At 45.9% G+C, this 26277-nt stretch overlaps 1 protein-coding gene across 1 annotated transcript in view; it reads left to right on the top strand.

Annotated features, from left to right (window-relative positions):
* The first annotated feature begins 13920 nt into the window (after positions 1–13920).
* Positions 13921–26277, top strand: part of PPP3CC (protein phosphatase 3 catalytic subunit gamma) — a 1509833-nt gene continuing 1497476 nt past the window's right edge. Inside the window, exon 1 of the mRNA XM_069617714.1 lies at positions 13921–15386. Coding sequence (XP_069473815.1) covers positions 15332–15386 — 55 coding nt within the window. The 5' untranslated portion in view covers positions 13921–15331. The remainder of the gene's footprint in view (positions 15387–26277) is intronic.

Here is a 26277-nt window from a genome sequence, read left to right as displayed (position 1 = left end):
CTATTCTCCAAGATGGCGCATTTCATTCCACTCAAAGGCTTACCAACAGCAGCAACTCTGGCCCGAGAATTTCTCGAAAACATCGTCCGACTGCACGGTTTTCCTTCAGTTCTAATTTCGGATCGAGGTAGTCAATTTATTTCTCATTTTTGGCGAAGTTGCTGTCGGTCGGCTCAAATTGATGTGAGACTTTCGACCAGCCACCACCCTCAAACCGACGGACAAACCGAGAGGACCAATCAAACTCTGGAACAGTATTTGCGCTGCATGCTACAACAAACTGAAAAAACTTGGAAAGATATCCTTTGGATAGCCGAATATGCCTACAATAACTCTGTCCACTCGGGAACTTGGAAGCCCCCGTTTTTTCTTTTATACGGTAGTCACCCTCGAACCTCGGAGTTGGATCCACTCCAAGATCTTGGAACACCAGCAGTAGACCACCTGCATTCTACAATCACCCAAGCCTTTAAGGAAGCCGTTTCTCACCTTCAAAGGGCTAAAGAACAATACAAGAAAGGAGCAGGCCAACATCGGAAGGAAGCCCCCCTATATCAAGTAGGAGATCAAGTCTGGTTATCCACCAAATATCTACCTCTAAAAGGACCACGCACATTCAACCCAAGATACCTTGGTCCCTATTCCATCACTACCATAGTAAATCCAGTAGCGGTCAAGTTGGACTTGCCCCCTCACATGAAGATACATCCGGTCTTCCACGTCTCTCTATTAAAACCCGTGCAACCTCAAACCCTACTAACTACATCTCCAAAACCTATTCTAGTTGATGGAGAACTCGAGTTTGAAGTCAAAAGCATCCTGGATTCCAAGATCTCCAAATCTAAACTATTTTACCTGATTGACTGGAAAGGCTACGGTCCCCAAGAAAGATCCTGGGAACCTGCAGAATATGTCCACGCGCCTCGTCTAATCAAAAGATTTCATCGAACATTTCCTAACAAGCCCAAACCCCCGGAGAAGCCCGGTTTGGGAGGGGCCTTGAGGGGGGGTGCTGTCATGATCTCTGCTTCCAAAAGATCAGGACTTGCCCGACTTCCTTGGAAGCAGACCCATAACCCCGGTTCCGAGTGCCAGCCAGTCCCAATTGGGACCTTTTGGACCCTGTCCTGGCGCCAGTGGCACCAGGCTCATAAAGATACCCAGTCCCAGCGCTGGAAGCGCCGGGCTCATAATGCTTGGGTGGACTTACCTGCAGCAGACCATGCTGCTTACTTACCTGCCAGTTGAACCCCTGATCCTCTTCTGTTTGGGACTACTTTTCCTGTTGGGTGGGGCAGGAGCCACTCCCTAGGTTCAGAACACTGGAACTCTTCTGGAAAGCAGGAACTCTTTTCTTACCTAGGCGTGGCTGTGGAAGGAGACACCTAAGCACTACAGGAGGCTATTTAAACCACACCCGATGGATGAATCATGCTTTGCGTTATTCTGCATTCTCTGCAGCAGAACGCTCATCGTGTCTTCTGCTTCTGATCCTGGGCCTAAGCAAACAAAGGCTTACCATCCTGGAATCCAGTCTTCAGCAGCACCTGTAAAGACAAAGAAAGAACAGGTTAGCACTACGGTCTTCAGTGGCAGCGCATCTCTTACCTGGTCCATCGGCTGTCACCAACGCCTCGCGCTGCATTCCGGCATCTGAAAGACAAAGGCTTACCTACTCTTCGCATGTTCCGGAGGTCTTCGCACTGCATTCCGGCATCTGAAAGACAAAAGCTTACCAGCTCTTCGCACGCTCCGGAGGCCTTCGGCGCTGCATCCCGCATCTGAAAGACAAAAGAAGGTGCGTTTAAAGACATTGGGCAACTTTATTACTCACGTGCCATTACTCCTTCCCACGCAGAATCCAGTGGGTATTCCAGCACCCTTCAGCTTCTCTAAAGCTCCGAACTTGTACCTGCAAGATAAAAGGGACAGTTAGTGCGCATCGTGAAGCAGGCTACAAGCGCTTACCTACATGCTTCCAGGCGCTTCTATTCCTCACGCGGGTTCGATCCTCAACTCTCATCAGCCCGCCACCCGCCATCGCCGGAACTCTGCAAAACAAGAGATATCATTACAAAAGACTTTTAAGACATTTGAAGCACCCAGAACTTACCGTTCGTGCAGTTAACGACGGACAGCAGTCCTCTGAGGTCAAGAGGCCTGGACCCTTATCCAGTGAAGGAACTGGTTACGGTACCCTGCCCCGAGGCAGATGGAGAGCTCGGCGTTCACTTACCTAAGGTGAGGGCGTTAACCTTTGGGGTTCTACAGGAGAAGAGAAAGGGAAGAGGAGAGAGGCACCCAATAACCCCAGTTCATTAATCCCATATTTTCTATCTGCAGACATCTTACTCTTCGAGTCAGGCATACAGTGCACAGAGGTCCAGCCCAAAGAGCCAACCGTGTGTTACACATCACCTTTGAAGATACGGCATTCACCCAGTCAAGACTGGCGCCTCTGCGGGAATCAGGTGAGCGTTACAATAATACTACCAACATGGCTGCAAGCTCAGAACGCTGCTCACCAGGCTTCACGTTCTACGCAGTGTACTCTATAAAGAGGCCACACCCCCGTGGACCCGCGCGTCTCAACGCTGCTGTTAGCTGTGACCGGACGTGTGCTCCGTACTCTCCCTTGTATTATTCTGTTGTTTCCTGGTTCCTGGAACCCCTTCTTCCAATCTACCTTCCCTCCTTCTTATCCAGCCCTTCCCGGAACTCCTGCACCACCTCCGCGTGCTCCATATCCTTTTTCTGAATTTCCTGGAGTTTTCCCTTGATCCCGGACATCGAAGCTGAATGAACCCTGGAAGCCGAGGATGGCCGAGCGGGCTTGTAGAAGACCCGAACCATACGAAAGAAGACTCCTCCTAAAGAAGTCATCAGACAACGAAAACAAGTGAGAAAGGGGGAAACCTGTGACAGATTGAGACGCCACCTGACCGAAGTCGATACAGACATGGAGGCGGCCATCCAGGATCTTATGTGCGGCATGCAGGAACTAACGACCGAAGTGCAGAACCTGAAAGCTGAGAACGCCGCGTTAAAGCAATTGGTGCTATCCGGCGACTCTGCCACAAAAGATAGTGTGCTATTGGGCGGCATTGTTGAGAAATATGATGGCTCTGCAAAAACCCTCCGTGGATTCCTGGATTCTTGTTTGGTCCACTTTACCTTTAAACCTTATTATTTCTCCACGCCCAGGGCTAAAGTGGGCTTTATTATTTCACACCTTTCCGGGAATGCATTAGCCTGGGCCACACCATTAGTTAATTCCGGGGATGCCCTCTTGGATGATTATGACGGATTCATTCAAGCACTTAAAACCATGTTTGACCACCCAGAACAGGTCTTTAGTGCTCAAGAATGTTTACTTGATTTCCAGCAAGGCTCTCAGGACATGCTCACTTATGTGACTCGATTCAAGCAACTGGCTAAAGAAGCTGGTTGGTCTCCTGAAGCTTGCTTCACTCTCTTTCGAAGAGGGCTAAATGAAGATATCAAGGATGAATTAGCGAGGGTGGCACGTCCAAGTTCTTACCAGGCACTTATGAATCTTGCTCTAAAGATTGATTTTCGCATCCAGGAAAGGAAGACATAGAAAAGGAAGACCAAGTCACCCCTCCAGAAGAGCCCCTTAGAGACCTCCTCGAAATCCAAAGAGACTTCTGTTCCTACAAACGAACCTGAACCCATGCAACTAGGGGCCTTCCGTGGACCCATATCCCCCCAAGAAAGGTTGCGAAGGATCCATACTGGCTTATGCATGTACTGTGCCTCGGACAAGCATTTAGTCAGAGAATGTCCAATAGCCCCTCCGTGGCGTTCGGGAAACGCCAGCTCCCGATCCTAGATGGAGCTCAGTTTCGGGAGAGAGATGTAGGCTCCACATCTATACCATCCTTGAACTCTCCTGGACAAAACTCTCTGGTAATTTTACAGGCCTTTCTATCGCCATCCAAGAAGGAAACCTACCCCATTCTGGCATTAGTGGACTGTGGGGCCATGGGAATATTCATAGATCAAGAATGGGTCCTTAAACATCATATTCCCTACAAATCCCGGAACACCTTGCAACCCATAGAAGCAATTAATGGGAGACCCCTCTCTTCTGGACCGATAACCCTTCAGACCAAGGAAATCGAGCTTGCAATAAACCATCATTGTGAGAAGATAAAGTTTGACATCATAAAATCTGCCCATTGCCCAATGTCCTGGCTACAAAAACACAGTCCATACATCAATTGGACAGCAGGCTCCCTGTTCCTAGGTTCCGAATTTTGCATGTCTCATTGTCTACTCCTGGATCTTTCCCCGACACCATCAGAAGAACATTCAACAACCCAGCAAGCTCCTCTTACGGTCTCCAACACCGTCCATGTTCCAAAAGCCTACCAGGGATACGTCGATGTGTTCTCTTCTGCTATTGTCCAAGCCTTACCACCCCATAGGCCAGAAGACTGTGCTATTGAAACCGAACCTTCAGCTGTGATTCTCTTTGGAAGGATGTTTATTCTGTCTGAACCCAAGAAAAAGGCCCTTTGTGAATACCTAGATACTAACCTAGAAAACGGCACCATACGCCCATTCAAGTCTCCAGCCGGAGCTTCACTATTTTTTGTTCCTAAGAAAGACACCAAGGAGCTCAGACCTTGTCTTGATTATCGAGGTCTAAATCAGTGCCCCCTTAAAGATCGTTATCCATTACCCTTGATCTCAGATATCCTGGAAGCCGTAAGAGGAGCCGTAATATTCACCAAATTGGATCTCAGGGGTGCCTACCATCTAATCCGTATTAGGGAAGGATACGAATGGAAGTCAGCCTTCAGAACTTCCTTTGGTCATTATGAATACTTGGTCATGCCCTTTGGACTCGCTAATGCTCCGGCGATCTTCCAACGCTTAATGTATCGGGTGTTTTCGGATATGCTGTTTCTTTTCGTCATCGTTAACCTGGACGATATTTTGATATTCTCTAAGGATCTTCTCAAGCATGAAGGACATGTTAAGGCAGTATTACAACGGCTTCGTGAACACAAGCTCCTAGCAAAACCCGAGAAGTGCCTTTTTCATGTTTCCACTGTTCACTATCCAGGATTTGTCCTTAGCCCAGAGGGCATTGGAATGGATCAATCCAAGGTTAAGGCCATACTATCCTGGCCAACTCCGACCACCGTAAAACAGATCCAGTCTTTCCTGGGCCTAGATAATTTCTATCGGAAGTTCATACCATCCTTCTCCGAGATTGTTCAACCGATTATTGCCTTGTTGTAGAAAGATACTCCCTTTCATTGGACATCAATCCAGGAGAAGGCCTTCCAACGCTTGAAAACAGAGTTTACACAAGCCCCCATCCTGGCTCAACCTGATATAAATCGACCCTTCCTAGTGGAAACAGACTTCTCTAACTATGCCATCGGAGCAGTTTTGAAACAGGAACTCGATGACGGACTGGAACATCCTATTACCTATTTTTCACAGACATTGACCCCCAGTGAAACTCATTACTCGGTTTTAGAAAAGGACCTGCTAGCCATTCGCCAAGCCTTCACCGAGTGGCGTCATTTACTTCTAGGAGGTAAACATCCTGTCCAGGTTCGCACGGACCATCAAAATCTCCAAGTATTACAGGTCCTGGAATGTAGGTGTTAGGCGATCCTCTGCACACCAGGCCACGACACATCAGAACACTGCTCACATTCCCCCAACATCTCCTCCCAAGCTTCGAGGCTCAAGTGATTCGGTGAAGCCACAGAACCGAAAGCTCCGTACCCTTGTACGGGCTCGATTGCAACCCTTTCTGCATTGGCAACTACCTTGGAGAACGTATAGCAGAAAGGGCGGCCTCACGTCCTCACGCCAGTCACGTGATACACTACGGCGTTCCCCATGTGATCTTGGTGGGCGTCACATGATCCAGAGAAGTCACGTGACCCAGGGGCGATCAGTATAAAGGTCTGAGAGACAGAACGCTCATTGCTTCTCAGCTGGCTTCGGACACTGTTTGGCGTTACAACTTGCTCCTTGTTACCTTGATCACGGAACTCTATCTCGGACTCCCTTGGACACCCCTTGGTACTTTTGCTTGGAACTGTTTACCTGTTGCCGGATATTTGGACTGCACCTCGACTTGGCTTTGGATCATCCCTTGGTACCTTGCTGATCTTCTACGCCTTTTCCCTACTGGGGATTCAAGTCAAGTCCTGACTCCCACAGGTGGCTACCCTTCATCCACGCTAACCTGCGGTTCTACTATTCCGGGGACCGCCGCATCTCATGAGCCTCGAACCTCCCTACTAGGTTACCTGGGTCTCCCTTACACCAGATAGGTAAGACACTTTAGATTCTTTTGTTTACCTGCCTGTATTGTGATTGCCTGGTGCTTAACCTCCTTCCTTCTTGACAGCAGCATCGGTGTTCCAGAGGCTCCGTGGATCTGGGAAGACATCTCTCACCTGTGGCCTCAAGGGTCGCACAGCGGGTTTCTATTTCGTTCCCCTGTGCGTCACTTGGGGACGGAGGTCTCATCGGTCTACACGACACTCAAGTCAGAACAGACTGAGAAGCCGTATAGTCGTGTTAGACGATGCAGGGATCCACGGACGAACCCATAACTGCTTTAGTTCAGGCAATTACAATACTAAGGGCAGATATGGCCGCCGCGAACACAGTGATCCACCAAAGGCTGGATACCATACAGAGCGTTCAGCATCCCCTTCCTGCAGACCCGGAGTTTGGAGAGGGCAGCTCCTCCCCTACACCGCCAGTACCGACTCCAATAGTCCTCCCAACTCCTTCCCCCCTGGCTGCTCCTGAACGTTACCAGGGTGATCCCAAGACATTCAGAACCTTTGTTAACCAGTGCAAGTTACATTTCTTATGCAGGCCTTTGGCTTTTCCCACGTCCACTGCTAAGGCCGCCTTCGCCCTTTCCCATTTAGCTGGAACAGCTGCCGCTTGGGCTAATCCCCTGTTAGAAAACAATAGCCCGGTTCTTTATGACTTTGATTTGTTGGTCCTAGAAATGTCCCGAGTATTCGATACTCGGCACAAGGCACAGTCTAGGGATTTGGAGTTGTTGGAATTGACTCAGGGCAAAAGAACGCTGATAGAGTACATCACCAGGTTTAATCAGCTAGTTGCGGAAACATCATGGCCAGAAAATAAGCGGGCGGTGGTCTTTTACAGGGGGTTGAGTAACACCATGAAAGACGCTTTAGCAGTAATCCCTTCTATGCCTACTCAGTACCAGGAATTGGTTGATCTCGTCCTGCAGGTAGATGCACGCCGAGCGGAGCGTAGAGCTGAATCGGGGGCCTCCTCCTCTCCTCCTCTTGTTAATACTCCCGTTTCTGTTACTGTAGAACCTATGCAAGTGGGAGGGGTACGCAGTCCTATTACAACATCTGAGAGGGAACGAAGAAGGGTTGATAATGCGTGCTTTTACTGTGGCACCACTGGACATTTCTTGAAAGAGTGTCCTCGACGTCCCAAGAAGAGTCAGGTTTTTCGGATGGCTCGACCTTAGAACCGGAGACCAGGTCGAGTGTTCCATCATCTTCTCCGGGAACCCCTCTTACCTTTGCTCGTGTTCAACCTATCTCCGTAAAGGCTACTCTATGTCCCTCTACTGGCCTTCTACATGCAGTCAATATCATTATTGATTCTGGTGCCACTGGGAATTACATGGATATTGATTTGGCCCATTCCCTCAATCTACCTTTAGTGGTAAAAACACGACCGGAACCTGTCCAAGCCGTAGATGGCTCTGCATTGACTTCTGGTCCTGTTAGACATCAAACTGCACCCCTCTTGTTGAACATACAGGACATACACACCGAAACCTTAAGTTTTGATTTGATCACCGCACCTCAATTCGGTATCATACTAGGGATTCCCTGGTTACGTGAACATAATCCATTGATCAATTGGCAAGCAGGCACTGTACTCTTTGAGTCCGATATTTGTCAGAATTATTGTCTCCCGATCCATCAAGCCCCTGACACACCCTCTCGGGTCTTGGGAGCCCTAGCACAACTCACACTGACGGTTGACGATCCAGAAGTCATACAGTCCCATACTGTTGGGGGGTTGGTGTCTGGGATCCCGCCAGAATATCTGGCTTTCGAATCTGTTTTCGATCGAGGCTCGTCTGAGGTACTTCCTCCACATAGACCTTATGACTGCCCAATCGAATTGCTTCCTGATTCCACCGTTCCTTCGGGCAGGATCTACTCTCTGTCTCCTTCGGAGGAACTGGTGTTAAAAGAATATGTACAGAACGCCCTGCGTTTAGGACACATCCGCCCCTCCACTTCACCAGCGGCAAGTCCTATCTTCTTTGTACCCAAGAAGGAGGGGGATTTACGTCCTTGTGTGGATTATCGGCGTCTTAACGCGATCACCAAGAAAGATAGATATCCCATCCCGTTAATCACTCCACTCTTAGATCATTTGACACATGCTTCCATTTTTACCAAACTCGATCTACGCGGCGCATACAATTTGGTACGCGTTCGCGAGGGAGACGAGTGGAAAACTGCTTTCTGTACTCGTTACGGATTGTACGAATATCTTGTCATGCCTTTTGGCTTATGTAACGCCCCGGCCACGTTCCAACGATTCATGAATGACATTTTCAGGGATATTCTGGATGTGTACATGGTTGTGTATTTGGACGACATCCTGATCTTCTCTCGTGATCTGGATGACCATGTAAAACACGTCCGAGAAGTATTAACCCGTTTAAGCAAACATTCCTTATTTGCCAAACCCGAGAAATGTCAGTTCCATAAGACCTCTGTTGAGTTTTTGGGTTTCCACATCACCCCTGGGGCGTTATCCATGAACGAGTCTAAGGTCAAAGCAGTCTTAGATTGGCCAGTACCTCAAACACTCAAGTCCTTGCAGGCCTTTTTAGGATTCGCCAACTTCTATAGGCGTTTCATCTCTTCCTTTTCCACGATTGTAGCCCCACTCACGGCCCTGACTAGTCCTCGGGTACCATATCAGTGGCAGAGAGAACAGCAGGAGGCTTTTGAGACTCTGAAAACCGCCTTTACTACCGCACCGGTACTCCAACACCCCAATCCGGATCTTCCGTTCATAGTCGAGGCAGATGCCTCTTCCTTTGCCCTCGGGGCTGTGCTGTCACAAACTTGTCCTAATACCGGCAAATTACATCCAGTGGCATTCCACTCCCGTAAGTTTTCCAGTACTGAGTCTCATTATACCGTTACGGAAAAAGAACTCTTGGCGGTCATGGACGCGTTCCGTGTTTGGCGTCATCATCTTCTGGGGGCTAAGTATCCTGTCACAGTATACTCCGATCATCGGAACCTACAGGATTTGGCCTCCCTGAAATGCATTAATAGCAGACAGGTCCGATGGCATCTTTTCTTTTCCTCCTTTGACTTCCGTATTATGCACCGTCCTGGAACGGCGCATGGGAAGGCGGATGCCTTGTCACGTTCCCCGGGGGGGGTCCAATTGCCTACATTCCCCGACACTGTTCTCGAAAAGAGTCATGTGATCTGTCTCTGTACTCCCTCATTGTCACTGATAGACTCGGTTCGATCCTGGACTAGCGATCATTCTGACCAGTTACGAGAATGGGATCCGGTATATTCTGATGGTTTACCTTTCGTACATGAACGCCTGTTCCTTCCTACACCTGATACACGTAATCTTGCCCTTGAGTGGTCTCATGACGCCCCCTTTAATGCCCATCCCGGACAAGAGCGCACTTTAGACCTTCTCAAGCGTTGGTGGCCTTCTATGAAGCGCGATGTGGAGTGCTATGTCAGATCTTGTGCGGTATGTGCTCAGGCTAAACATCAAAGGGGTCGACCGATTGGGTTGTTGCTTCCGCTTCCGGTACCTCCCAGGCCCTGGCATACATTGACAATGGATTTCGTTACCGATCTCCCCAAGTCGAAAGGCTTCGATACCATCTGGGTAGTGGTGGACACGTTCACAAAAATGGCCCGTTTTGTTCCTTGCAAAGGCATCCCTTCGGCCCCTGTCTTGGCGGACTTGTTTTTTGAACATGTGTTTATGCTATTCGGCCTCCCTTCGGTCATTGTTTCCGATCGAGGTTCACAGTTCACCTCTCGGTTTTGGAGATCCTTGACGAAACTATTGGGCATTGATACGAGGTATTCTTCGGCCTATCATCCGGAGACCGATGGTCAGACCGAAAGGACGAATCAATCGATGGAACAGTACCTTCGTTGCCTCATATTGCAACATCAGTCCTCTTGGTTGGCCGTTTTGCGGCTTGCGGAGTTCGCGTATAACAATGCGGCTCATTCAGCTACTGGTTATTCTCCTTTTTACGCCCTCTATGGTCAACATCCCAAGGTTTTGCCGGTCCCTGATGCCTCTGGTTCTTCGAATCCTGCGGCCACGACATGTCTTAGGGATCTTTCTGCTATTCATGCGAGCACAGTGGTTCATCTCACTGAAGCAAAGGCCTCTATGAAGGCCCGTGTGGATGGCAAACGTCGTGCTGCTCCCCCTCTGGTGGTGGGTTCTAGGGTCTGGTTATCTTCCCGACATCTTCGCCTAGTGGGTTGCCGGAAATTGCTGCCTCGCTTTGTCGGGCCGTATGTGATCTCACAGGTTGTTAATCCGGTGGCTTTCCGTCTAGTCCTCCCCAGCTCTTGGCGTATCCATCCTGTGTTTCATGTCTCCCTCCTCAAACCCTGTCCTGACTCAGTCCGTCTTCGTACCCCTGTTGCGCCGGTGTCCTTGACCTCTCCTGATGTTTTTGAGGTATCGGCCATTTTGGGTTCTAGATGGTTTAGGGGTAGGCTCCAGTATCTGGTGGATTGGACGGGTTACGGCCCGGAGGAGCGTTCGTGGGTTTCTGCATCTGATGTGAACGCCCCGCGGTTGGTAGCCCGCTTCCATAGGGATCATCCGTCCTGCCCACGGGGTCGTGGGCCGTTGGGGGGGGGCTATGTTAGGCGATCCTCTGCACACCAGGCCACGACACATCAGAACACTGCTCACATTCCCCCAACATCTCCTCCCAAGCTTCGAGGCTCAAGTGATTCGGTGAAGCCACAGAACCGAAAGCTCCGTACCCTTGTACGGGCTCGATTGCAACCCTTTCTGCATTGGCAACTACCTTGGAGAACGTATAGCAGAAAGGGCGGCCTCACGTCCTCACGCCAGTCACGTGATACACTACGGCGTTCCCCATGTGATCTTGGTGGGCGTCACATGATCCAGAGAAGTCACGTGACCCAGGGGCGATCAGTATAAAGGTCTGAGAGACAGAACGCTCATTGCTTCTCAGCTGGCTTCGGACACTGTTTGGCGTTACAACTTGCTCCTTGTTACCTTGATCACGGAACTCTATCTCGGACTCCCTTGGACACCCCTTGGTACTTTTGCTTGGAACTGTTTACCTGTTGCCGGATATTTGGACTGCACCTCGACTTGGCTTTGGATCATCCCTTGGTACCTTGCTGATCTTCTACGCCTTTTCCCTACTGGGGATTCAAGTCAAGTCCTGACTCCCACAGGTGGCTACCCTTCATCCACGCTAACCTGCGGTTCTACTATTCCGGGGACCGCCGCATCTCATGAGCCTCGAACCTCCCTACTAGGTTACCTGGGTCTCCCTTACACCAGATAGGTAAGACACTTTAGATTCTTTTGTTTACCTGCCTGTATTGTGATTGCCTGGTGCTTAACCTCCTTCCTTCTTGACAGCAGCATCGGTGTTCCAGAGGCTCCGTGGATCTGGGAAGACATCTCTCACCTGTGGCCTCAAGGGTCGCACAGCGGGTTTCTATTTCGTTCCCCTGTGCGTCACTTGGGGACGGAGGTCTCATCGGTCTACACGACACTCAAGTCAGAACAGTAGGAACAGCCGTCAGGCCCGTTGGGCCTTCTTCTTTGCCCAATACCAGTTCCAGATTCACGATGTTCCTGGAACACAAAATATAATCGCTGACGCCTTGTCTCGGCATCCTGATTATGAACCCCCTGAAGACTGAACATTTCCTAAGATGTTTTCCCATACAATATTTGGGGAAACAAGCAATCAGTCTCCTAGATGAAGTTTGCATGCAAACTCAATCCTCTGAGCTCTGAAAAGACATCTCGAGCAAGAACCAGTGGAATTTGAAGACTAAACATGGATACTTGTTCAAAGATAACGCCTGGGTCACAACTGTCCCGAATTTCGCAGGATTGTCCCGCAATTATAGGAACTCTGTCCTGCAGTTTGCAGAGTGGCTGTGCGGGACATAGGTTGTCCCGACTTTTGTCGAGACAACCTGCCTCCAGCACAGCCACTCTGCAAACTGAAGTGGCCAATTACACAGCATGGCACAGCCGCCTGCTGCTTTCTTTCTCCGGGCGGCTCTGCAGCCCTGGCTCCTTTTGAGCCTGCAGGTCGAGCTGCTGCCGCTCTGACACCTGGCTTGATTGAAGTGCTAATGCTTTGTTCCTGGGGTCGTGATGCTCATGTTTGCAGTTAAAAAACGTGACCATCACCTCCCAAGGACAAACCATTTGCTTTTCAATTAAGCCAGGAATTAAGAACCATTAAAAAAATGTACATTAAAAAAGGGGCGGGCCAAATGTGAATGACGTAAGGTCATCACCCCCTTGTAGGCAAATGTCCTGCAAAAGACTATCAAAGAGTTGGCCACCCTACTGGGGCAAGACACGATAACACAGATCAAGAAGCAAACCAAACCGTGACTACACTTTTAACCACAGAAATTGGAGTAATGAGGCTCCGTATACAACAGATCAAAACTGTCAGAAAAATAAAGAAGGGTCGTGAGGCACACCCACGGTAAACAAACAGTTACCGGCCGGCAGTGCATTCATTGGGGAAGCATCCCTTATTTCGGGAGACCTCGTAACACACACTACATAAGTTGGGAAAGTAGATCACACTCGGGTGCAATGACTCAATCACAACACATAGGTATTTAACCAGGAACTAAGTACTCCCTTGAAAGAACCATGCACGGAATATGCCCTGGGATCTGGCAAGATTTTGGAAAGTTGAATACCGTATTTATATATAAACTTGGAACATAAAAAGAAGGGTTGTTAACGTGGTAACACTAGTTCTACTACTTCAAGATGGCCGACAAGTTATAAGATTTTAGCTTATTTTTTTAGCCCCACTCTTATCAGAATTGATGAGGGTACTACCCTAAAGTTAAAATATTCCTCCATTTTGTATACTTTTGAGAAATGCATCGAAACGTTTGAATATTTTGGAAGGCGTACAAAGCAGGATGCTAATAATCATCACTTTATTTAATTTATTTATTACAAAAAAAAAGAGGTTCTGACCATTTAATTGAAGGTCACACGATAGACATGCTCGTGATTACCGCCATTAGGCAACAGCAGACGGGGGTACACCGGGTAATTGCCAGGAGTGCATCTTTTAAAGCATTTTAGAAACAAGGGTGCCGTTCATAGCAAAGAATCAAGGGAAATTGTGTGCCTTATTTCCGTAAAGGGGAAATCGCTCCGAATCAGCGACTGTACCATTCCAAGATGGCTATGACTTGCACAAGATAGCGTGCGCATCAACTCTCGGATCATATTCTTTCTTGTTATGGGTGGTGGGTGACATGACGCGGTAGTGACACCGGTCGCATCAGTCATCCGCAAATCTAATCTTTCTCGTGTCACATTTTATAGCGTTTTATCTGGTTACATCGTTAAGTGGGTGGAGTAACTCTTGGGCTTTTTTCTATATCTGCTTGGCCGTGTTTCACAATTTGACCTGTCAGTATTAGAGCGCAGCGCGGGACGTGACTTTAAGGCTTGCGCAAGTTCAAGCAACCATGGGGCCGCGCTAAACAGAGGAGCGCATGCTCTGTAGACACACTATCCGTGTGTCACACATGCCAGGTGGTGCTGCTCATGCGCATAGTGATCAGTACACCCCGTTGTGCTATCAGTGATTGGGAGCGCGCTTGGCTCTGTCAGAGGCGGGAGCGAGCGGTGTGAGGAGAGGGCGCGAGCCGGGCGCACGGACGGAGGATTCCCTGAGAGCCGCCTCCGCGGGCCGCCTCCGCCCCCCCTTGACACCCCCTAGAAAAGAGCGCCGCCCAACAGTGATATCCTGCAAGAAGCGACGCTCCTCATTTAATATTCCTAAGAGACGGGCCCCCACACAGGCACAATACCCAAGGGGATCCCTTGTTGGGTATAGATTTTCCCCCGAGACAGCTCCCCCTGACATAACCTCCCCTACACACGCACACTGATATACCTCAGGAGCTATCACAAGAAAGAGAAACCTATCGCAGACAGTCTCTCTTAGAGACCAGCGGTAGCACCCAAAGAGGGACAAGCAACAGCCATCCCTAGGAATTGCAAGCAAACCAACAGAGAGAAACCGTTTAGTTTAGTAACGGCGCCACTTCGCTACAATTAACAGCACCTTGGTGGGAACTGTGTCAGCACCTATATAGAAAGACCAGTTGCAAGCCTTCAGTGACAGTAGTTGCAGCCCCCCAAAAGAGACCAATGACACCCTTCCTAACGGGAAAAATAAGGATGTCTCGCTAGAGTGACTATTCTCAGTGCACAGAGTGTAGAAAGACAAGATCCAGCACCCTCTGCCCCCCGTGACCTCCTACTATGAGAAATCCGTAGAATCCACGCTAAAAAGGGCATTAGCATTCACCCTTTGCACAGAGACCAGATATGTCTCACAAATAGTCGAGACATAACTCGCCACCCTGAGAGATTACTGTCTGTCTTTCAGAGAGTAATAAGTAGTAGCCAGACCCCACCTATCCGACAGAGACCAATACAATACTTTCCTTGGATAATTCGGAGAGTGACCACCACACTCCCTACCCCAATATCAATTGACATACCCTGGAGAGGAAATTAACATCCGCCCAGAGGGACTCATAAAAAGCTTGTTGGAGAAATCTACTTCACCCCTCCAACAGAACTGGTATTGAAATATTGATAGCTACCTAAAGGTAGATAAACTATAGCCCCTGGAGAGAGACCAATGACAGACCCTAGAGAGACACCAATAATAGCTCACTCTCAAATAACAGCAACAGTTCCATCAGGAGGACAAGCAGCAGCCATCCTCATAGAGACCGGTGGCAGCCCCCTCAAAGGTGCAAGAAACAACACATCAGAATTGTGACGGCCCCCTCAGAAATCTTTGTGGGCATTGACCCCCTCATCTACAAGGAGAAATAGGTGCCCCATAACAGATTTCATCAAGAGGCCCCCTTTTTTCGCAGCTTCTGTCTGGATTATAAGGATAAGTGATATCAATAGCCTCCTGGGAACAGCAAGCGAGGAGAGGATGTCGGGGACCCGGCTCCAGAGCAAGCTCTCCACCACTGAACGTATTGTGAAAGGTGAGTCTCACAAATAGATCATGCCCTATTGTACAACGCGTAGTCCTGCCGGTGCCATCTGCCCTAAGGTAGGTTGGAATCCATCCCCATAGCTATTGAGTGTGTGCCCAATGAGCCTACAATGGAGTGGGCCCCAGCCTCAACTGAGGGCAAGGACTTATGAAATGCAGACTTATGAAATGCAGACCTACAAACATATGCTAAGGACAGAGATTTATCCATGATGCAAAGGGCACAAAGTCAACTTGGACTGTGAATTCTAAAACTAGTCGTGATTAGAGATATCTTTGGTGTGTGTATATATTTCTGGTTTGGGGTTTTATTTTAAATAATCAAAGAAATGCAGGTGGTCCTCTAACTTCCAATGTTGGGCAGTCACTTTTAAAATACTGAAAAATATCCTCGCAATGCACTGAAAATGCATACACTGAAATCTGCCATCTTTTGTCTCACTAGAGTTTTCATTTATTGTGAAACATCTAGCCTACATTGCATCTTCACACAAACATCCATACACAGAAAAACAAATATGAATGACTTCTAGACAATGGTCTTAGATTCTTTGCTTTGTAGACAGCGGTAAACATTTCAATTTGCAAGATACTAGCCAGTTATAAAAAGTCAGTCACCATTGCAATTCTACACATACAAACAGCACACAGTTTCTTAATACGCCAAGAGTCAATTATCACTAGTCAATGGTTGGCGGAGAGTGCACATTTTTGTCCTGATAGACACATATTGACATTGATGGTTTAAAAAAACAAATCAGGCTATCTACAGTATAGAATTATGTGTGTCTTAAACCTGTCTCCTCCTTCTTAATATCAAATCCCGGTGCAGCTGTCAGAATAAAGTTTGGAACAAAACATTTGAGTATTGAGATGAGAAATGTTGGATTTTAGCGACAAATTGGTACATGTTTCTAAAAGTGATTTTTGTTGCATATTTTTTTGTAGGGCATCTTAATGTGATGAATGTATAAAGGTTTGTAATACACCAAAAATACAATTTATAAAAAACAATTTATAAAAACGTATTTCGTTTTTCTTTGAAATCATTTGCGAGCATTGGCATCAGAGTAATATGCCTACTTTACAATGTAGTTCACCAGCCGGTAAGATAGGTCAGCGGGTTGAGTGCTCGCTGCTGCGATCTGTGCGTGATTGCCTGTTGCATGTTGAAATCCCGGCAAGGCCAATTCCGCCTTTCCTCCTTCTGAAGTCGATAAATGAGTACCAAGTCCAGTTGTGTGATGTTGTATGTATATATGCTCTATGTAAAGCTCTTTGCCTTAAATGCTATATAAAGAACACCTGATCATTTATTGGAGTGATGTAAATCGAACACGTCAGACACTGACTACGACAAATTAATGATTCTGCTTGCGCGTAGACATTTGATTTTTTATGATGTTGGATTTATTGCAAATAATTGGAAAGGCTTGCGTTCCTAGGATTTCTGTTTGAAATGTTGGGACAGTGGAGCCCAACTCACCAGGTTTTCAAGAAATCTGGTTCACCCGCCCACCCCCGTTCCATGTGTTCATAAAACAGGCCTCAAATTGTTCATTTTCAATCGGTGAATGATAATTGACTCTTGGTGAGTAGGAAATGGTGCACTGTCTACCTGTGGTACATGTAGGTAGAGAACTGAGCGGGCAAGTGACTTTTTATACCTGGCTACTATACTAGCTTGCAGCTTGAAAATTCTACCCCTCTGTTAAGGAATAGATTTCACTAACTTTATTCACTATGGCAGACACTAATCAAATGACTCCTTATTCCACGTTGCAATTCGTGGTTCTATGTCCTTTCATCGCCAGGCATTTCTACGCCTGCAATTTAATAGTGTATGAAATAACGAAAAGTTGATCGATATCTTTTTTTGGTGGGGGGCCCAAACCCCCCTACCTAACCTATTATTAACTATACTCCAACCCCCCCCAAAAAAATTAGATGAACTTTCTAGTTATTTTGTACACGTTTAAATTGCAGGTGTAGAAATGCCTCGCGATTAAAGGACGTCGTAGCCAATTTGTGATGTCAAAAGCTTCCCAGTTTATGACGTCTAAAGCTTCTGTATAACTCGCATTGCAGGCGAGTCCTTTTTACGATGATGCTACCTAGTATATCAATTTTAATTAAACATAATTTCAATGAATGTGAATCCCCTTTTCAGTGATCTAGCTTTTAAACAAGGCTACCAAAACACTGTTTAATGCTTACTAGAATGTCATTTATTCTCAGGGAAAAATGGCAAAATAAGCCAGAGGGTGGTTATTCATCTTTTTTCTCTCTTTCAAAGTCCCAGGAAAGGTAAAAACACCAACTGGCCCCATGCTGCTCTGCCATATAGGCCCTCCTTTCAGTCAGTACACCTGCTCTAAAATCTGTTTAATCTGGTTGTACTTTTGGAAAGGCCTCTACATTCAGTCAAGTTTGGATAAGGCCCTTTTTAAAGAGACGTTTCTATCAGCTACAAAGCATAAATTAGTTTTCAAAAATTGAACAGCAGAGTTTGCTAATTGACATTTTCTTGATTAGCAAGCACACCCATTTGATTAGCAACATTGTGCTAATATTTGTCACCAAAAGTTATTTGGATCCAAAACATAAAATGAGCATCAAATGCAGCATTTTTGTGTACCGCTGTAGTAAAATATTAGAGAGATGAATCAGGCCTGGCAAATTCTTACCGAAGAGTGGTGAATTGTGTTTTTACTTTGGTCTGTCTAACTTTAATTATTTCACAGTAAAGTATAATTCTGATTGAATATACAACATCCTGTTCAATCAAATGCTTTACATACGAGTACACAGGATGTTTACGTTATGGTAGGATCCACATAAATTCAAAGCTAGGTCGTTTTTTAAATCTTAAAACAAACTGCAAGGATATGTAGGTAAACCTTTGGACTATAGCAATTAAGAGGGAACTAGCAGAACATATGTGCCGTTGCAGCCCTCCTTCCATGTTCTGATGGCCTGCAATCAAGGTCTTTACAATTTGAGTTGTATGGTGTACTCGGGGGGCGGGGGGGCCGAGATTTTAGGAGTACGTGAAAAACAGGACAGTTTCTATTTGGGGGGAAAAAAGATTTTGCTGTGTTTTTGATTTGCATACAAATTAATTACAATGTTTCCACTCTGCTTCTGCTTGCATTGCTTTGGTGTCTAAAGATGCTTGGTGCAACGGGAAAGATCAATCAACTTTCAAGTGCTGGGATATACTTTCCTGTAAGATAAGGACACACTTGTGCATAAAAAAAATATTTACTTTGGTGAAACTGAGGGCCAATGACGGAAAGTTGAAGTGTTATCGCATGGACTTAGCTGTGATGTGACAATGATGAATTATCGTTTAAAAGGATAAATTAATCTGAAGTATTTATTCCAGGAAGGATCTATTTGCCTTAATTTTTCTGATCAGTGGGGCATGCCAAGGTGTTTGTATAGGGGGAGGTGGACTCCCCAATCAGTGCACTTGTGCAATATATTCTGTAGATGTATACTTTTGTAAAGTAATATGTAGATTTGACCAATAGCGCCTGACTTGTATGCATCCAAAAAGTGTGGTTTTAGCAGAAAATGAAATCTAATGGGAAGAGATCAAGTGTCAATATTGTTGAGAGCTATGTAGCTCCTGCTTGTCGCATAGGAGCTGCTGATTATTTTGGTGCTAACTGTCCCAACAGGTGCAGTACATTTCCTTTGTTTATTCTTATGTGTTATAAAATGTGCATAAAGAGAATTGGGACAAATATTGAAGGTCTTCAAAGCATAATAGGTCATATATAAAAGATACAAAGTTGTAGTTGCATCTCATGTGGAAGTTGGATTTGAGACACAATATGTCCTTGCCCCATAAAGGCAGCTTCTGTTTACTGTATGATGGTTGATGTTCAGGAGCTGATGCTAGTCCCTACTCATCACATCTTCAGTTAGATCATTGGAGCTGATTAAACTGGATGTAACGTGTATATTGGGGCGCAACATTTCAAGTTTGCAAGCTACCAGCTGGCCATAAAAAGTTACTTGCCATTTTAATTCTATTCATAACTGTCGGGTAAAATATAGCTCATGAATGTCAGAAATAAAGAGGCTAGGCTAGGCCCGTATTTAAGAGTGAAGCTGGCTGGTGCTATCCATTGGAAAATACAGGCCAGTCCAAAACACTTTTGTCCAACGTAAGGCCTATTGACATGGAAAGAAATGGGTTTAGTTGAAATCTACTAAAATGGACAAGTGTGCAAGTGGAGAAAGACACTTTTCACAAATGAACTGACATTTAAATGGGAAGGCCTACTTGGAGTATTAAATGGAACATCAGTTTCCCATGGTAAATAATGGCCTATGCGCGGACAGTACCGAAGGGATACTTGTGTCGCTTCAACTGTTATATTAAAGAAATACATTTCACATGGACAGATTTAAAAACTGCAGCAGTGCACATGGGATGAAAAGAAATAGTTGCGCATTTGTAACCTAAAAAGGAGGATAATGCCTTTTCGATTTGGAAATGAAGTGGAATGGCAGACTGTTTTTATCCAGTAACAAGAGACTTGATTTCAGCCCAGCAAAATGAGATTTGTAAGAGAGAGGCCTATTTCGTTTGGTGTACATTTGAATACTGCTCCCTTATGCTCCCTTATGTAACTATTGCATATCTGTGTGGACAGAGTTAACTTATTTATGTTTATACAGTATGTAAAGAAAATATTATATTGTGGACAGCAGACCCTGCTGTAGCATTGAAAGTTACAGATATACGGTGGGCAAATGTAATATGCTAGCTTTTCAGAAAGCTGGTAGCTTGCAAACTTGAAATGTTGCGCCCCAATATACACGTTACATCCAGTTTAATCAGCTCCAATGATCTAACTGAAGATGTGATGAGTAGGGACTAGCATCAACTCCTGAACATCAACCATGCAACTTGTTCTCTCTGAGCTGAAATCCCCCACTGAACCGGGTAGTGTGTTTGGATCCTGACCTCGCAGCCCTTTGGTTTGATTTGAATTGTGGTGAATTAATGATAACATAACCAACAGAAATGACCTTTAAGGTCAGGTTTCAAATAAAAAGTGCATTAGCTCTGAACAAAGATCCTTTGAAAATCTGAACTCAAGACCTTTGGCTAAGGACCCCAGGAGAAGAATGTCTGGTTGTCAAGTTAAATGCTAAGATATACAAAGAAGTAGATTGAAAGTATAGGAGTTACTGATAACATGTCCTGCAGAAGTGACCTTAAGGTCAGGCTTCAAATAAAAAGTGCATTAGCTCTGAACAAAGGCAATTTGAAGCCAAGGAGAAAAACAAGTTAAGATAAACATGGCTAAACCAGATGGCTGCTCACATGTTTTAAGGGAAATGGAAACTGTTTGGGTCTGATCTGAATGTGAAACTTAGGGCCATGTTATGCCCTGCTATTGATTAAACATTTAACACGTTTACTTAAATAAAAAGTGCAGCAGGTGTCCCACCAAGCTCAATTCGGGCTTATATTAAACAAAATGAAAGTCCTATTGGGACCCTGTAAAAAAAACTACATTTGTGTGATGTACACAAACTAAGTTATGGGGAAAATTATGATTCTGCCGCTTTCATACACCTGAGAAATGGGGAAAATTGGCAGAGGGCTAGATCATGAAATTAAGGTTTACATTGGAAATTGTCCCATTTTTAGCTATTTCAGCGCAGCAGTAAACTGCAAAAAACTGTAGCTGCGCCCAGTGAGGGCATACTGAAATAAAATGAGTAGTGTTGACGCGCAATAAAATGTAGAGGTCAAAAATACCTATATTCATGTTATTATCTGAAAGTCCAAGGGAGTTGTCACATTATGAGATTTTTTAGAACACAAAATGTGAAACTCCCTGTCATTTTGAAATGATGTATCTTTTCTCCTCCCTCAGCCTACATCATGCACTCCTCTCAATTCCTGGTCTATCAACAGCCAGGGGGTGTTGTGGGGGAGGTGAAGGGAGCGAGCTAGCTAATCCTGACTGTGGGAATTATGACAAAGTTGGAGTGTCATCCGTGCAGGTTTGTATCGGAACAAGGCTTCTTGACTTTTTTCCGGGAAATAGCCTGCTGCTGGACTCTTGCGGGGAATAACTAGCAGAGAGACAAGGAGAGCTACCATGGCCATCGGGGTAAACCTTGCCTGGAAACCTGGGAACCCTATCTGAGAGCAGCCTATATGGAGGGACCTTGCTGTGGTAGAGGCCCGGTGTGAGCGGCCTGCCAAAAGAGGGTCCTAAAAATATGGCTGGCTTCCTGAGCAGAGAGCACCCATGTAAGTAGATATCCCAAAGCCATCAATTGCGTAGGGAGCAACCTGCCTTTATCCCTTTCCATTAGTGGGTAAAAAGGGGGGGTGAAACTGGGTAGGCCCTTCGCACAATGTATTAAATCTCATTCATATTATTTCCCCCATAGAAAACTACCCTCTCTGTTGAATTGTGTTGGGAACTGCCTGCCTTAATCTGTTCTATTAAATTGTGGGGGAAGGAGGAGACCCTGGGTAGACCCATAGCACATTTGATTAAAGTAAATCAATGAATTCCCATATAGAATGTCACGGGATAAATGCTGTTAGAATTTGAAACCAACAAATCTCATGCCCCAGTGTGTTAGAGCCGGTATAGCCCATAAAGACTTGGTTGACTGTTTTCTGAAACCCTTGACTTCTGTACAGAAGGGTGGGTGGTGGTCCTGAATCCCAAAAGAAGTAATCCACAGAACACCATCTTTCAAGTCTGTGTCAAGGGCACAAAACAGAATTTCCCATTCACCCTCATTTATTTGAAATCAGCATTGCATCTCATCTGTATGAGTGTTGCCAAAAAGAAATTTCCCCGTTGTTCTCATTTTCTCTGACCAGAATTTTTAGGCATTGCTTCTCATTTTCATGTGTGTTGAAAAACGATTTCCCTTAGAGTTCCTTTTCTCAACCGTGCCTTTGAAATGAAGGCCCAAAAACACATTTTCCCATTGATGCCCTTACCTCCCAAAACCAGAATCCCAAAGCATTGCCTGTCCTTTGAACGTGTGTTGCAAAACTATTTCCATTGTATTGTGAAGGTTTTCTTTTGGTTAAATTGAAAGTAAATTTGTCGTAAATTGTGACTGCATGTTTCAAAATTGTACTTGTGTTTTAATAAACAAGTTATTGTTGTGATATTGGGTGTTGCCACAGTATTGGTGGCTGATATTGACGGCTAGTCTTTGTTGTCAAACCTTAAATATATATATGTAGAATCAGATTGCAATTAACACATTTCTGTCCTCAGTGGGCTAAAGACACAGCTTCCAATATATATTTATTTTATGTATTGTATTTTTTGCTGTATAGATTTTCACCAATACACAACACAGTGAAATAGGACCAAGCTCTAACCAACTATCCATGCTTAGTGTAAACCTGTCGTGTGTGTGTGTTCTTTTTTTTTTTTTTTTTTTAAATCTTTATTTAGGAAATGTAACTTTTAGCACCCACTTTATTTTGTGTTCTCCTGACTGATTGGCATGCTACTTCCCTCACCCCAACAGGGTTCAAAATTAAGATTCGATGAGCATTAGCTAAAACCAGCTCCTTGGTGTCAGGTATCACCCTGTAGGCAGGAGCTACCGTAGGTGTACCAGGGGATGCTACTTGAACGTTTTATAACACTTTGTGTTACACTGTATCTATATTAACATTCTTAAATATTCAAAGTTGTCACTTAGAAATAATTGGAAGGCACCAGTTGGTCTGATGGGCCAGAAGTAGCTCCTGGTAGCGGTTGGTTTCAAGCTAACCAGGTCCCCCTGGGCTAGGCTAGAAGCAGGAGCTAAATGGCTCCGAGCAATTTCGAACACTGCTCAATAAAACAGGTACTTGGAGACTTCCTTTGGGAAAGCGTAGTGCTGAATCATCATACATTTCTAGGCTATTGGCTCATCACAAAGTGCTCTTCTTGTGGGTCGGGGAACTTGACCATAACTACAAAGGTGCTCTATTATGGCTCATTCTGCAATAAGAGACATTCAGACTTTTTTCTAATGAAGGACATTATGGTTGCAGCACAAATCATAAACGCTTCCGAATGTGCCATTTTGTCTTTCCGAGGCATAGCAACGTAACTCTGCCATCACCATTCACTGCTTGTGATATCATACATTGAACTTTGCCAAGGAAAATAGCTTTTTTGTTAAGTATCTTTAATATCCAAGGTAAAACGGAAAATATTGGTATGCAGTACTGCTTTTCCTTATCTGTTTTACTTCCTAATTTACTGTTAGAACTGTAGGTACGTGCATGTTTGCGATTTCATGAGACGTGCATGCCGCAGCAGAGCTATGGTTGCTTTGGGACATAAGATGCCCATTTTCTAAGTCTTCTAGGACAGAAGGCGAACCATAACTTTACTGAACGTTTTATCATTGATTTTTTTTCTTCTTTTTGTAATGATATGCACAGCGAACACTGCGTCTGTGGCATGGCCTCTTCCCATGCCGTGCATAGCAAATGCACCCAACAGGCCCACTGAACATGGTCTACGTGCTGCCCAGTGAAAACTGTGCGTGTGGCATGATCAAAAACGACCCCTTAACCCTAGTGGATACTGCAGCAATTCCCAGTGGACTCTGTGCCTAGGCCATGCCCTTTGGCCATGAACCAGTCCCCTCAAACAGACGCAATGTGCCTGAGGAATGGCCAAGTCTTGGGCACCTCAGTATGTCAGTGGGCACTGGCGCTTTGCGATGGCCCGAGTACAGGAAACCAAATTTCATGTCCTGTGACATGTATTGAAAAGGCACTGGGCATGGACTGTGGCGTCGGTGCGCCCCAGTAGGCAGTACCCAGTGAACACACTGTTCATGGTCTTGCCTTAATCTGGTTCCCGGCACTGCAAACAAATGCCGTGGCCTTGCCTTGTGAAATCTGTGCTCAACGCACTCTGTTCAATGCATGACAATCAGCCAAGCACGGCATAGCTAACACGCCCTCATTTAAACTGGACATGGCCTCTATGCCCATTGACACTGTTTCTGGGGTTGGTTTTTTGCTGTTGCCCTGGCAAAGTGAGCACTGGGCATGGCTTGTAACCTTGCCTTGAACACTTTTGATGGCATGTTCTGGCATAATGAAACCCACATTTCTACTTATCGTCCAGGTTGATTTAGATCCGTTGAGCATGTTTCCATTACATTTCTGCAATATGTTTGCCTATGGGAAATGTTTTTTTTCGCCTCACTTTACCTCCTCCTCTTGCAGATTTTCTTAGAGGACAAAGGTCTTTTTTTGTAATTGTTTGTTTCTTTTTTAGTTGCATTTTTAACCAATATATTTCCACATTAATTGAACACCCCCCCACCCCCCAGACCGCCCAGTCCGCAATTTGTCCTTGGTACTGCACTCTGCACCTGCAAGTTTCTCCTGCGTAATGTTGGAGAGTTTGTGTGACATGTGCGTGTCAAGATCCTTCAAGGGCCCCTCCTACTCTGGGCGTGAGGTGCCTGAGGTGGTCGCACCAGTCCTAAGAGGTGCATCCTCTTTGGGCACCAGGAACCCTTCGGCCCACACTGTAAGAACTCCAGTGCCCTCGACCAGTCTCTTAGGTAGCTCTGATGGTCGCCTTGCAGAGAGTAGGTTAACCATTCGAAAGATGCGAAGTTCCGTATTTTTCCATCCCATTCATGTTCCATCGTGGGTTCCTTCGACTTCGACTTTTGTGCTATTGCTAGCGCCCCCATCAGGATGACCTATACTTTGCATTGCGCTTTCGAGGTTAATTCTTACAGTGCGCCATCTAAGCTTATCAGTGCCAAACCTCTATTGCTTCTACCTCCAAGATTTGTTCTATTGCCTCCTGTATCACCCCCTCAGTACTCTTGTATACAGGGGCAATCCCACCACATGTGGTTCCATGTTGCCTCCATCACGCATTCCCTCCAGCAATGCTTGGATTCCCGGGGATACATGACGAGTTTTACTGGAGTTATATGCCACTGTAGGGTCAATTTTACCCATATTTCCTGGATCTGGAGGGACCTCATAAGTTTGGGTATGTCCGCCCATAATTTTGCCACGTCTATTGCCTCTATTGGGAGTCCTATGGTCACTTCCCACTGTTTAATGTATCTCCTTTGGCCCGGATCTTCCCCCCCTTTTTTTTATTTGTGCATATATTGTCGCTACGACCCGCCTGTCCCCGGGATCTGTGGTCAGGTATTTCTTAAAGCTCGTTAAATCACGCATCGGCGCGTCTTTCATAAGGAGATGCTGGAGCCAGTGCCTTATTTGGGTATATCTAAATCATTCCCCTTCTCCCACCACGAAGTCTGCCTTACGTTGGTTGAAAGACTTTACCTTTGATCCCTCGAACATGTCTCGGCTCTTTTGGCACCCCCCCTCCTGCCATTTACCAAAGGTCTTGCCTCTCCATCCCGGGGTAAACTGTGCGTTGGGGAAAATCGGTGTTAATGGGGACGGGAAGGTAGTAATATGAGCTGTTTTAATAGCTTCGTCCCCGGAATCCCATACTAGCGAGAGTATCTTGCTACTATACATTTTAGGCGAGCTCTCTGCCTTGGGCTTCCATAGTACCTCCTCCGAATTCTCACCTGCCACTGCCCTGTCCATTGGCGTCCCAAATCGTGTCCCGATCGCCCTTCTGCCAGTCTCTAATCACCCTTATTTGCACAGCCAGGTAATGAGCTTTAAAGTCTGGTTTCCCCAGCCCCCCTCTATTTCCAGGCATCATCATTCTCGGTCTATTGTTGTTCCAGACGAATCTACTTGTATGTTTGTGGATCGCTCTAAATAGGGAGGCAGGTACTTGCGTTGGGAACACCGAGAAGTAGTATAACACATTGGGAAGTATGACCATCTTTAGCAAGTT

Source organism: Ambystoma mexicanum, chromosome 10, assembly GCF_040938575.1.
Source record: "Ambystoma mexicanum isolate Mex_15411 chromosome 10, UKY_AmexF1_1, whole genome shotgun sequence".
NCBI classification, from domain to species: Eukaryota; Metazoa; Chordata; class Amphibia; order Caudata; family Ambystomatidae; genus Ambystoma; species Ambystoma mexicanum.
Note: the sequence above shows the minus strand (reverse complement) of the source record. Positions and strands in the feature narration are given on the sequence as shown.